Source organism: Budorcas taxicolor, chromosome 16 (genome assembly GCF_023091745.1).
Source record: "Budorcas taxicolor isolate Tak-1 chromosome 16, Takin1.1, whole genome shotgun sequence".
Classification (NCBI taxonomy): domain Eukaryota; kingdom Metazoa; phylum Chordata; class Mammalia; order Artiodactyla; family Bovidae; genus Budorcas; species Budorcas taxicolor.
In genome coordinates, this window is record NC_068925.1 from 42,435,311 (window position 1) to 42,447,051 (window position 11,741).

The following is an 11,741-nucleotide window of genomic DNA, read 5'->3' on the forward strand; positions in this document are numbered from 1 at the left end:
CTGGTTCAGTGACTGTTTGCCCTGACCACCCCACACACAGTACCCCATCCACTGGACACCATTGCCCTGGAGACTGCCCCTGGCTCCTTTAGAGAGCTTACCTGGATCTGGATTGAGCTTCACCACGAAGGAGCTGGAGTTGGGAGTCATTTTAGAAGCATCTTCTGGGGCGAGGGGGATGTCCCCTCCAAGAAGCATGGTCCTGGCACCAGGGCTTGCTGGGGAGGTCAGGGTGGGCTTGGCCTGGGGGATGGCGCCACTGGGAAGGAAGCCAGAGATGGGACTGGCAATTTTTCTGATGGTGCAGGGGGAATCTGTGCTCAGGGGTAGCCGTTTCTATAGAGAAGGGGCCCCCAGACTCTGCCCACAGCCTCTGGCAGGCCCTCGGGCAGATCCTGTTAGCAAGAGCTGTGTTTTCTTGTCCTTCTGGGTCTCCTGTGTGCTCAGGGAGGGCTGGGCACACATTAGGGCCTCAATGACCTTTTTGCTCAGCAGAGAGGCCCCCTGGAGCCCTGACACCCTGGACTGACCCCCATCCACATCCCCAGCCCACAATGCCCTGGGTCTCCTATCAGGTGGGACAGCCCCACACAGGGGTCAGCTGGATAGTGTGGGGCTGAGAGTCACCTGGTGGGGCCCTTGCAGTCCTGTGGGCTGGCGCTGCAGTTGGGGCTGGCCCTTGGGGAAGCCGGCTCACAGACGGTGTCGCTCTGTGCTGTGCCTGCAGGGAGGACAGCGATGCCTTCAGCTTTGGTGCTGAGGAGCCAGAGACTCCAGGAGCAGACCTCTTACCACCACAACCCAGGAAAACACAGCGGCCATCTGATCTTTGTGCCTGCCCAGCATCCGTTCACCTTTGGGGTAAAGTAGCCCAGTTTTCCCGGGAGAATTACACCTTCCACATTCAGTATCTGTGGTAAAGAGCTGGGACAGACTGACCACCCCACTCCCACTTCCAGGAATAGCCATGGGACGGGCTGCACCAATCAATCCATCCCATTCCTGTGGCCATGATGGGCTGGCTCAGGGGTGGGCACATGACCCAAGCCATGTCTATGAGAAGCAACTTCAAGGTTTTGTTTTTGTTGTTGAGAATATAGGAAGGAGAAACAGATTTTCCACTGGAGTTGAGTAGGAAGCAAGTCTGGAGCTGCTGGTAGATATTTTACAGGAAAAACAACACACAGTGGGGTAGAGATGAGAGACGGAGAAAAGACAGAGCTCCTGGATCCAGCCATACCTGAAGTTCCACAAAGAAAACGTTCAATTACATGAACCAAATAATTTGTGATCTGCAAACCGAAGAGCTCTGAAGAATACTGGGTGGAAGCAAAGCGGAGAAGAAACCATAGTGTTTTAAATCAAGTGGACCTGAGTTTGAACCTTTTGGTGGAAGTGGCTATGAGCGAGGCTGACTCATCTCATCTACCTGCACTGTGGTGGGGTGACAAGACTTGAGCATAAGGTTCAAACACTGGATTAGATATTCCCTGCTCTATGATCTTAAGCAGTTACCTGCCATCTCTGAACCTCAGTTTCCTCACTTGTAAAATGGGGCTAATACAGCCTTACGGAGTCTGGAAAATTTCAGAGGAGAAAGTCAGTGCAAGGTCTTAGGGTAAGACCTAGCTATAAGCTCCACCTGAGGCAGAAATTACTTTCCATTCTATAGCTGGAGAGACTGAGGCCCTGAGAGTTGCTCGGTGGGAACTCTCACAGGGGAATCGAGCCAGGGTTTGGTAGCCAAAGGATGGAGTGCTTTACAAGCAGTGCTATCCAATAAAATATGTGGATCACAAGTCACCGTTTTAAATTTTCCAGTAGCCACATTTTGGATAGTAACAAACAAACAAGTGAAATTAGGCAATACATTTAACCCAATATACCTAAAATATGAACTTTCCTGATGGCTCGGCAGATAAAAAATCTGGCTGCTAATACAGGAGATGCAGGTTTGATCCCTGGATCAGGAAGATCCCCTGGAGGAGGAAATGGGAACCTGTTCCAGTATTCTTGCTTGAAAAATCCCATGGACAGAGGAGCCCGGAGGGCTGCAGTCCAAAGGGTCACAGAGAGTCGGACACAAATTATGTCAGTAGATAATCAACATAAACCAGTTAATCCTAAAGGAAATCAACCCTGAATATTCACTGTAAGAACTGATGCTGAAGCTGAAGCTCTAATACTTTGGCCACCTGATGTGAAGAGCCAACTCATTGGAAAATACCTTGACGCTGGGAAAGACTGAGGGCAGGAGAAGAGGGCAGATGATATGGTTGGATGGCATCATCGACACAATGGACATGTGTTTGAGCAGACTCTGGGAGATAGTGAAGGACAGGGAAGCCTGGCGTGCTGCAGTCTATGGGGGTCGCAAAGATTCCGACATAACTGAGATTGAACAACAAATTCAACATAAGAAATAACAAAATGCATACTTTCTGTGTACTAAGTATTTGAAATCCAGCGCATATTTTATACTGACAGCCCTTCTCAAGTGACTGGCCACATCTTAAGTGCTCAATGACCACAGATGGCCAGTGGTACAGCTTTAGGCAGCGGTCTGGGGGGCAGGAAAGAGAGGCCTCTGGCGCCACCGTGTGGCAGATGCAGGAATGCCGTCGAGAGAGCGAGAGCGGGTCCACAGGTAGCAGCAACAGAACTCACAGCTGCTTTTCTTAGAGAAGAGCTTCTAAGCAAGAAAAGCCCCCATGTAAGGCCTTCCAGTTACACTTCCTCATTTACAGAAGGTGAGACCGAGGCCCAGAAAGGGCTGGGAACACACCCCACAGATGCAAAGCTGTACAAAATCCCAGGTATCTGATGCCCAGTTCAGAACCCTTTTCCAGGTAGCACTAGTTGTCATTGCAGAAGACACAGGAGATGCAGGTTCAGTCCCTGGGTTGGGAAGATCCCCTGGAGAAGGGAACAGCTCCCCACTCCAGTATTCTTGTCTGAAGAATCCCACGGACAGAGGAGCCTGGGAGGCTACGGTCCATAGGGTCGCACAGAGTCGGACAGGACGGAAGTGACTTAGCATGCATACATGCACCTCGCCTGCCTGCAGCTGGCAGGCTTCTGAGGATTCGTCTACTGAGGGTTCTGCGTGAGCAGGGCGAATCCAACCAGATTTGAACTCTACCCGCCCCCAGCTCTGATCTCCCGGTCACATCAGTCGACAGACATCTCTGAGGAGCAGATACCGCGCCTCGAGGGGAGATGACTGTGAATGTGCTGGGCATGGTCCTGGCCCTCACAAAGCTACGGGGAGAGACGGAGACGAGCACTGACCACACTGAGACAGAGACCAGCGTTCGCATCCGTGTTGGAAAGGAGGCGTGATCTGTGAGAGGTCAGGAGGTGATGTCTGAACAGACAGCTGAAGGCAGAGTTGAGTTCACTGGGTGAACAGGGGAGGAAGGATATTCCAGAAAGAGGGAACAGCATGTGCGAAGACCTGGTAGAGAAAGCATGGCACATCCATGGACCGAAACAGGGAAACCAGCTCTGATCTTCTGGGAAACGCCAGGACAGAAACTTCAGGTTTCTTTCTTGCTTATCAAGCATCAGAGAATTTCTGTCCTGAGCCTCAAGCCAACCCAAGACCTGCTCCAGCCAGGGCAGTGCCTGGAACTCTTTCTGAGCCTGGGACCTGAGGTGCAGGGAAGGGACCGCAGAGGCCTCTGGGTGCATCTTCGGCATCATCATGATAGGAGATGTCATCTGTCCAGCAGGAAGGAGGAGGTGGGAGGTTGAGGTGGGGGTGGGGTGGCATCAGCACAGATCGTGGTCCTGGGCGGTGGGGATACTCACCCTGCAACTTGACAACCATTCCTGCCGGGCAGACAGAGTGGGGGATGCAGCGGGCACAGGAGTTGACGACTGATGTGCCACAGAACATGCCGGCCCGGCACTCACAGACGCGGGAGGAGTTCCCTGAGCACGGCTTCTTCTCCACGAGGTCTGAGGGACACAGAGAAAGGTCACTGGGGACTCAAAGAGGGTGAGGGAAGGGACCCAGAAAGCCCCCATGGACAGTCCAGCACATGAGGGAAGACACTGCTGTGGTCTTCTGCTGGGCAGGGCAGCTGGCATGCCCCGCTCTTCCTTCCAGACTGTTCCTGAGATGAGGGCAAGAAGGCAGACGGGGTCCATGAGGTAGCCTCCACCTCCTAGCCCACATCCCTGGAGATCACAAAAATGATGTTAAAAATAAATGAATATCTCAATATTAAAGTGGGCAAAAAAGACAGGGCGGGATATCATATGCATATTTCGAAGTGAAAGCAGCTAGTTGGAAAGGCTACCTACTGTGATTCTAACTACATGACATTTGGGAAAAGACAAAACTAGAGAGACAGTAAAAAGATCAATGTTTGCCAGTGTTTGGTAGGGGTGGGGGAGGGGAAGACGAATGGGCAGAGCACTAAGGATTTTTAAGGCAGTGAAACTATTCTGTATGCTACTGCAACCATGGATAGATGACATTATAAGTTTGTCAAAAACTAGAATCTACAATGCAAAGAGTGAACCTTAATGTAAACTATGAACTTCAGTTAATAATGCACCAACGTTGGTGCATCAGTTGTAACAATGTACCACACTAACGCAAGATGTTAATAACACCGGGGAGTAGTGGGAAATCTCTGTACTTCCTGTTCAGTTTTTCTATAAATTGAAAACTTAAAAAAAAAAAAGTCTATTAAATTTTTTTCAATGGGCAAAGGAATGGAGAATACCCTTCCCTGAGAAGATACACAAGTGGCCAGAAAGCACATGAGAAGATGCTCAACGTCACGAGTCATCAGATCCATCCATTAGTCATCAAAACAAAACCACAATGACAGACCACACTGTATCCACTAGGACGAGAGAATATAAATGTCAGACAGTGACAATAATGGGTAAGGATCTGGAGAAACTGGAATCCTTTTAGAATGCTAGTGGGAATATAAATTAGGACAGAGCTGCGGAAAGGAGTCTGGCAATTCCTCAAAAAGTTAAATATAGATTTACCATAGGATCCAGCAATTCTACTCCTAGATACATATCAAAGACAGCTGAACACATATGTCCATACACAAACTTGTCTGTGAATTTCATACTAACATCATTCATACTAGCCAAGTAGAAACAACCCGATATTCATCAGCTGATATACAGATAAACAAAATGTGCTATAGCCATATAATAAAATATTATTCAGTCATAAAAAAGGAATGACGTACTGATGCACACTGCAAATGGATAAACCTTGAAAACACTACATAAAGTGAAAGAAGTTAGACACTAAAAGCCACAAACTGCATGATTCCAGTTACATGGAAGGGCTAGAGTAGGCAAATCCATCGAGACAGAAAGTTGATTAGTGATTGCCAGGGGATGGGAGGAGGGGAGAATTAGGAGCTAACGGGTTTCTTTTTTTATTGAAATAAAGCCGATGTACAATAGTGTGTGTTTCAGGGATGCAACGTAGTGATTCACAATTTTGAAAAGATATAATCCATTTATGGTTATCACAAAGGAATTCTCTGGGGGGAGCGAATGTTCTGGAAATAGATAGTGGTAGTGGTTGCACATTGTGAATATAAAACCACAGCACTGTACACTTTAAATGATGAGTTTTACCTTTTAAAAAATCACTGGTAAAAATAATATTAAATGCAAATATCCCTGAGAAAACAAGAAGGGGCATCCCCGGTCACCCAGAAATGATGAGGACTTCCTGGAACAAGGAAGGCAGATGGGGTTGGATGGAAAAAGGAGACCACAGCCCAAAATATACCCAAGAGGATTATGCTGGAAGAGGCTCTGGTGCTTGTCTCCAAGTGGGTGCATGGCCAGGGCGATAGGGAGGGAATCTACAAGCAATTCGACAGCATTTCCCAGCTAGGTCCCTCACCCCGCACTCCTCATCCATTCATGCCACAGAGTAAGAAGCCAGGCATCTCCCCAAGGAGACTCAGGTGAGGTGAGCTGATCAGCCCTGTGGGGAGGAAGGGACCCTGCAGACCCAGAGGAGCAGCCTCTGGCAGACCCTGCCCAGCACCTCGCTCACCTTCACTGCCTCTGGAGGCAGGTTTCACCCTCCATCACCACCCCACCTTCCCCACCTCCCACCCCTATCCAGGTCATCAGATAACAGGTGCAGACCTTGAAGTCACCAAAAATCAAAGAAAACCAGCACCAAGAAAAAAGAGCCCCAAACTCAAACAGAACTAACACTCAAGAAAACAGATAAAAGAGATAACAGAACATGCCTTTGGAATAGATACACTTGATATCCTCTGAGAGACAAAAGGAAATTATAGCTATGACAAAGAATCCTCTAGGGCACAATGACTGTGTTCCCAATTTCTGTTTCAAATAGGCTTGGAGAAAGACTACATTTCCCAGCCTCCTTTGAGGCTGGAGGGGGCGGTCATGTGACCTCATTCTGGCCAATGGGATGTGGGCAACAATGACAAAACTCCCCTCCCCTACACCTGGCCCCTAAAACCATTTCAGGACACTTTCCTCTCTCTTCCTTGTTGCAATGATGCTGGTATAGCCCCTAATTCTCACTTGAACCCCAGAAGCTTTACTGAGGAGAGAATAAAATCCTGACAATTTTCAAACATCTGGAGCAGCCAACTAAATAAAGGCAGTGCGCAGACATCCATGGAAAACTAAAGAAGAAACAAAACTCTTTGAGTAGCTGCCCCCGTTAATGTCACAGGCCTGGGCAGAGGCGGAAAAGACTGCCTGGACTTGCCAAGTCCAGAAGGCCAGGCCAAGTGGGAGGAATGAACAGAAGCCCTAGGAGAGGGTACACCCTTTTCTATGCAGCAGGAGCCTGATAAAGACTCTGACAGAAGGGAAGGCAGACCCCCTGCCTGTCTAGCAAACAATACCTATCTCTGGCTGCTCTCTGACCCCCCACCAAGGTCCTTGGAGCTCCTAAAATGAGTTTCAAAAGTAACACTCAAGAGCAGGGACTTGAACAGATATTTGTACAAATATGTTCATAGCAACAATATTCACAATAGCTAAAAGGCAGAAACAGCCCAAATGTCCATGGACATCAACAGTTAAACAAAATGTGGTAGATATGTCCAATGGAATATCATTCAGCCTTAGGAAGGAAGGAAATTCTGACATGTCATAACATGGATGAACCTTGAAGACATTATGCTAAGTGAAATAAGTCACAAAGGATAAATATTGTATGATTCCACATCTATGAGCATCCTGCTACTGCTGCTGCTGCTAAGTCACTTCAGTCGTGTCCGACTCTGTGTGACCCCATAGACGGTAGCCCACCAGGCTACTCTGTCCCTGGGATTTTCCAGGCAAGGACACTGAAGTGGTTTGCCATTTCCTTCTCCAATGCATGAAGGTGAAAAGTGAAAATGAAGTTGCTCAGTTGTGTCCAACTCCTAGTGACCCCATGGACTGCAGCCCACCAGGCTCCTCCGTCCATGGGATTTTCCAGGCAAGAGTACTGGAGTGGATTGCCATTGCCTTCTCCAAGTAGTCAAATTCATACAGAATGGTAGTTGCCAAAGGCTTGTGGTTGGGGGGTGATGTGGAGCTAGTATTTAATGGGGACAGAGTTTCAGTTGTGGAAGATAAAAAATTCTGGAGCTAGGTGATGATGATGGTCACCCAAAAATATGAATGCACTTCATGCTGCTGAAGAGTACACTTTTTTTTTCCTTTTGAACTTTTTCTTTTGTATTGGGGTATAGCCAATTAGCAATGTTATGATAGCTTCAGGTGAACAGCGAAGGGATTCAGCCATACATATACATGTATCCATTCTCCCTGAAACCCCCCTCCCATCCAGACTGCCATATAACATTGAGCAGAGTTCCATATACTATACAATAGGTCCTTGTTAGTTATCCATTTTAAATACAGCAGTGTTCAACAGTATACTTTTAAATAGTTAAACTAAGAAGTTTCATGTATATTTTACCATGGTTATTTTTAGGTAACCCTCAGGAATTCCCTGGTGGTCAGTGGTTAGGACTCAGTGCTTTCACTGCAATGGCCTAGGTTCAATCCCTGGCTGGGGAGCTAAGATCCTGCAAGTCACAGAGCGCAGCAAAAAAACAAACAAACAGAATTAACTCCCAGTCTTCCCCGATAGCTCAGAGGGTAAAGAATCCACCTGTGATGCAGGAGATGTGGGTTCCATCCCAGGGTCAGGAAGATCCCCTGGAGAAGGAAATGGTAACCTACTCCAGTATTCTTGCCTAGAAAACTCCGTGGACAGAGGAGCCTGGCGAGCTACAGTTCATGGGGTCATAAAGAGTCGGAGAAGACTGAGCAGCTAAGCACACACAGCTCAGTTGAAGCTCTGAGCTGGGAAGACACTCGAGCCCAGTGCGGTGGGGCAGGTGTGAAGGAGAAATCCCTCACACTGTGTCAGGGACAGAGCTGCTGCCGTGGCTAAGCAGGAGCAAGAAGGAAAAACATAACATGGCAACTATGTGAGTGTGCTATAGCAGGAAAGACGTCAGAAGGGAGGTAAGAGAGAAGACAAGAAAGAGAGAAAGTTCTAAAAAAGAGAGGAATATAGTTTGCAAGGACAAAGAACCCAGTCTACAACAAATAAGCAACCCTAGGCGTGCTTCACAGTATAAAGGAACTTAATAAAGCTTCTCTGGTGGCTCAGACAGTAAAGAATCTTCCTGCAATGCAGGAGACCCGGGTTTGACCCCTGGGTCAGGAAGATCCCTTGAAGAAGGAAATGACAATCCACCCCAGTATTCTTTTCTGGCAAATTCCACAGACAGAGGAGCCTGGTAGGCTATAGTCCTTGGGGTCACAAACAGTCGGACACAACTGAGCAACTAACACACAGTAAAAATATAAATTCAAGAAAGGACGAGGTTTTTTTTTTTTTTAAAGATGATTTTTTAAAAGGATGAGATAAGAAGGAAGACTGCAGAGCAAAAGAAAATAAACTGAGGTGCACAGCACCATCATTAGAAATTCAGTAAGTGAACTACCAGTATCCTGGGGGCCCTATGATACCTGGGCAGCAAGAAATAAAAAAGATTAGATGGAAAATTGAGTTAATGGCATAGAGAAAAGATTGAAAATACACCAGTAAATGCAAGGTAAAAAGGCAGATATTAATGCAATGAATGAAGATGATGGACAAGGAGGAAGAGCAGGACAATCAAACATAAGAACAACTGGCATCCATCAAGTTAACACTGAGATGTATCTGTTGAGCAGAAATTAAAAAAATCCATGTAAATTCCCCTGAAATGAAGAACTAAATCTGCAGATAGAAAAGACATTCCAGATACCAGGAAGAATTGCTTGCAAACAATTAATATCAGGGCATATTCTGGCTAAGTTTTTGATTCTTAAGAATAGAGAAAGAATGATTCTCGGAGTCACCTACAAAGGTGGGAGGGAAAAGCTGACTGCAGAATCTTTCACGGGAAAATTTTTTTTACATTGTGTTTCAAAGCATCTTTATCTTTTATATAGTTCCACTATATATTACAAATACTTTTTAAGTAGATAAATTAAGATTTTTTGATGGAGTTTCAGTATCAAACTCTCAAAAATTAATAGAATGACTATACAGAGAAGTAGAAGGGTATAGTAGACCTGAAAAGCACCATGAACCACTTCAACATAATTACGATTTATACGATTTTCACACAACAGCAGGATACAAATTCTATTCGAGCTCCCATAGACTATAAACTAGGAGGCACTGAAATATATCCAGAGACATAAAACAAGGTGCAAAAATTTCATGGTCGAAAGGTGTTGAAGTCATACAGAGTCTGTTCTCTTATCACTAAGGAATTATATCAGAAATCACTATCAAAAGATAATTGAAAATAGCTCACATATTTTCAAGGGCAATGCCTCCACACCACAAGAAGACAGTACACCTATCCTACCAAGTTCTAGAGAAAATATATCCCAGGATAACATTATACCTGTCCAAGTAGTCATTCCAGTTTAGAGACAGATATTTTCAAACATGAAAGAAGTCAAGGAAGGTGCAAAAGAATCCCTGAAAAGTCCACATGACAGTGAAACCTAACCAATCAAGTGAGAAATCAAAATGAAAAATTCAGGAATGAAAAGCTGTGATAAATGGACTCACAATGCACAATGGACAAATTTAAATAACAAAGTAAAGCTAGCGTGGACTTAGGGCTACAGAAAAGAAGATCAGCATCACAGACTATGCAGAGCAAAAATACTGTAAGCTCTAAAAGTCAGGAAGAGGATGCGGAGGCCAACAAGTCATTCATTTTCACTACAGGGAGTCAAGCAACTCTCTGCTACCCCCAAACTGAAACAAGTAGAATATGACTTTACCGCAAGAGACAGTCATTCATTCCTTCAGTGATCCCTATCCGCTCATCGATTTTCATAACCTCTTCTGTTAATTTCAGAGGGTTGTGATAGTCTAGTTTCTTCACTTTCCTTCCTCCTCTGAAATATTTGAATAAAGTTAAAGGTAATCATTTTCACGCCATAAGCAGTAAGATCTCATCCACCTGAAGATTCCTTCTCTCTGTGTGTGTATAATTTGTCTGGCTGCGAACCAACCCATTCTCTCTACAGAGAGGGAGAGAGGTGTCAGTCACCTGCTGACTGGCTTTCTTCCTTACGCTTGTGTGCCGCTTGAATTTCTATGTTGTTGCTGTTTTGGGGGGAGTTTTTGTTTGTTTGTTTTTTGGCCACACCCATGGCATGTAGGATATTAGTTTCCTAACCAAGAATGGAATCCATGACCCTTGTACTGGAATTGCAGTCATAACCACTGGACTGCCAGGGAAGGTCCTGCTTGAATTTTTTTGATGGATGCATATAACTGTCATTTGATAAAATGAGGTCAATAATTTTAAAAATTGTAAAACTATATCAGAGAAATGCTAACATAAAGAAGAATGGCAATCTTAATATCAAACAAAAATTAAGGCAAACACATTATAAGAAACAAGAGAGGTGTATTTCATGTTATAAAAGGTCCAACCCATGAGGATAATATGATACTCATGAACACTGTACCTAATAACATAGCTTTGACACTTATGAAGCAAAAATAGATAGAACACTATGAAAATCTGATGAAAAACAAGCATTTTGGGAGACAGATTTTAACACATCTGTCTCAGAAACCAACCTTTGTGAAAGTGACAAAATTAATAAGGATGCATCTTATGAAAAGAACATAAGTATTAACAAGCTTGATCAGGCAGGTACACATGGAATTCTGTAGACAACAAACAGAATATGCGTTTCTCCCCAAACACACTAAACATACTAAACAGTATGAAAACTTATTTGTTGTGGTTTAGTTGCTAAGTCATGTCCTACTCTTTACAACCCCATGGACTGTAGCCCACCAGGCTCCTCTGTCCACGGAATTTCCCAGGCAAGAATACTGGAATGGGTTGCCATTTCCTTCTCCAGGGGATCTTTCTGACGCAGAGACTGAACCCGCATCTCCTGCATTGGCAGATGGATTCTTTACTGCTGAGCCACCAGGGAAGCCCACGGAAATGTATTAGGCCAGAAGAAATCTCAACAAATTCCCCCATCCTCCCCCCCAGAAAAAACCCAACAAACAAATATGAGATAGCACACAAACCACAGTCGCTACCCTTAATAAGAAATTAACAATAAAAGCGCTTATTGAAAATGTTCTCCTGGAAGCACTGTGGTCTTGGGAAAGAACACAGCCCTTGGTGTCAACCCAGTAACTGAAA

The 11,741-nt window shown here is 45.4% G+C and overlaps 1 protein-coding gene across 1 annotated transcript in view; it reads right to left on the minus strand.

Moving 5' to 3' along the window:
* The window catches only part of TNFRSF8 (TNF receptor superfamily member 8), a 36,789-nt gene extending 32,873 nt beyond the window's left edge, over positions 1 to 3,916 (minus strand). The window contains exons 1-3 of the mRNA XM_052654069.1: positions 3,814 to 3,916; positions 628 to 721; positions 102 to 259 (exon numbers count right to left, since the gene is read on the minus strand). Coding sequence (XP_052510029.1) covers positions 102 to 259; positions 628 to 721; positions 3,814 to 3,901 — 340 coding nt within the window. The 5' untranslated portion in view covers positions 3,902 to 3,916. The remainder of the gene's footprint in view (positions 1 to 101; positions 260 to 627; positions 722 to 3,813) is intronic.
* Positions 3,917 to 11,741: the final 7,825 nt, after the last annotated feature.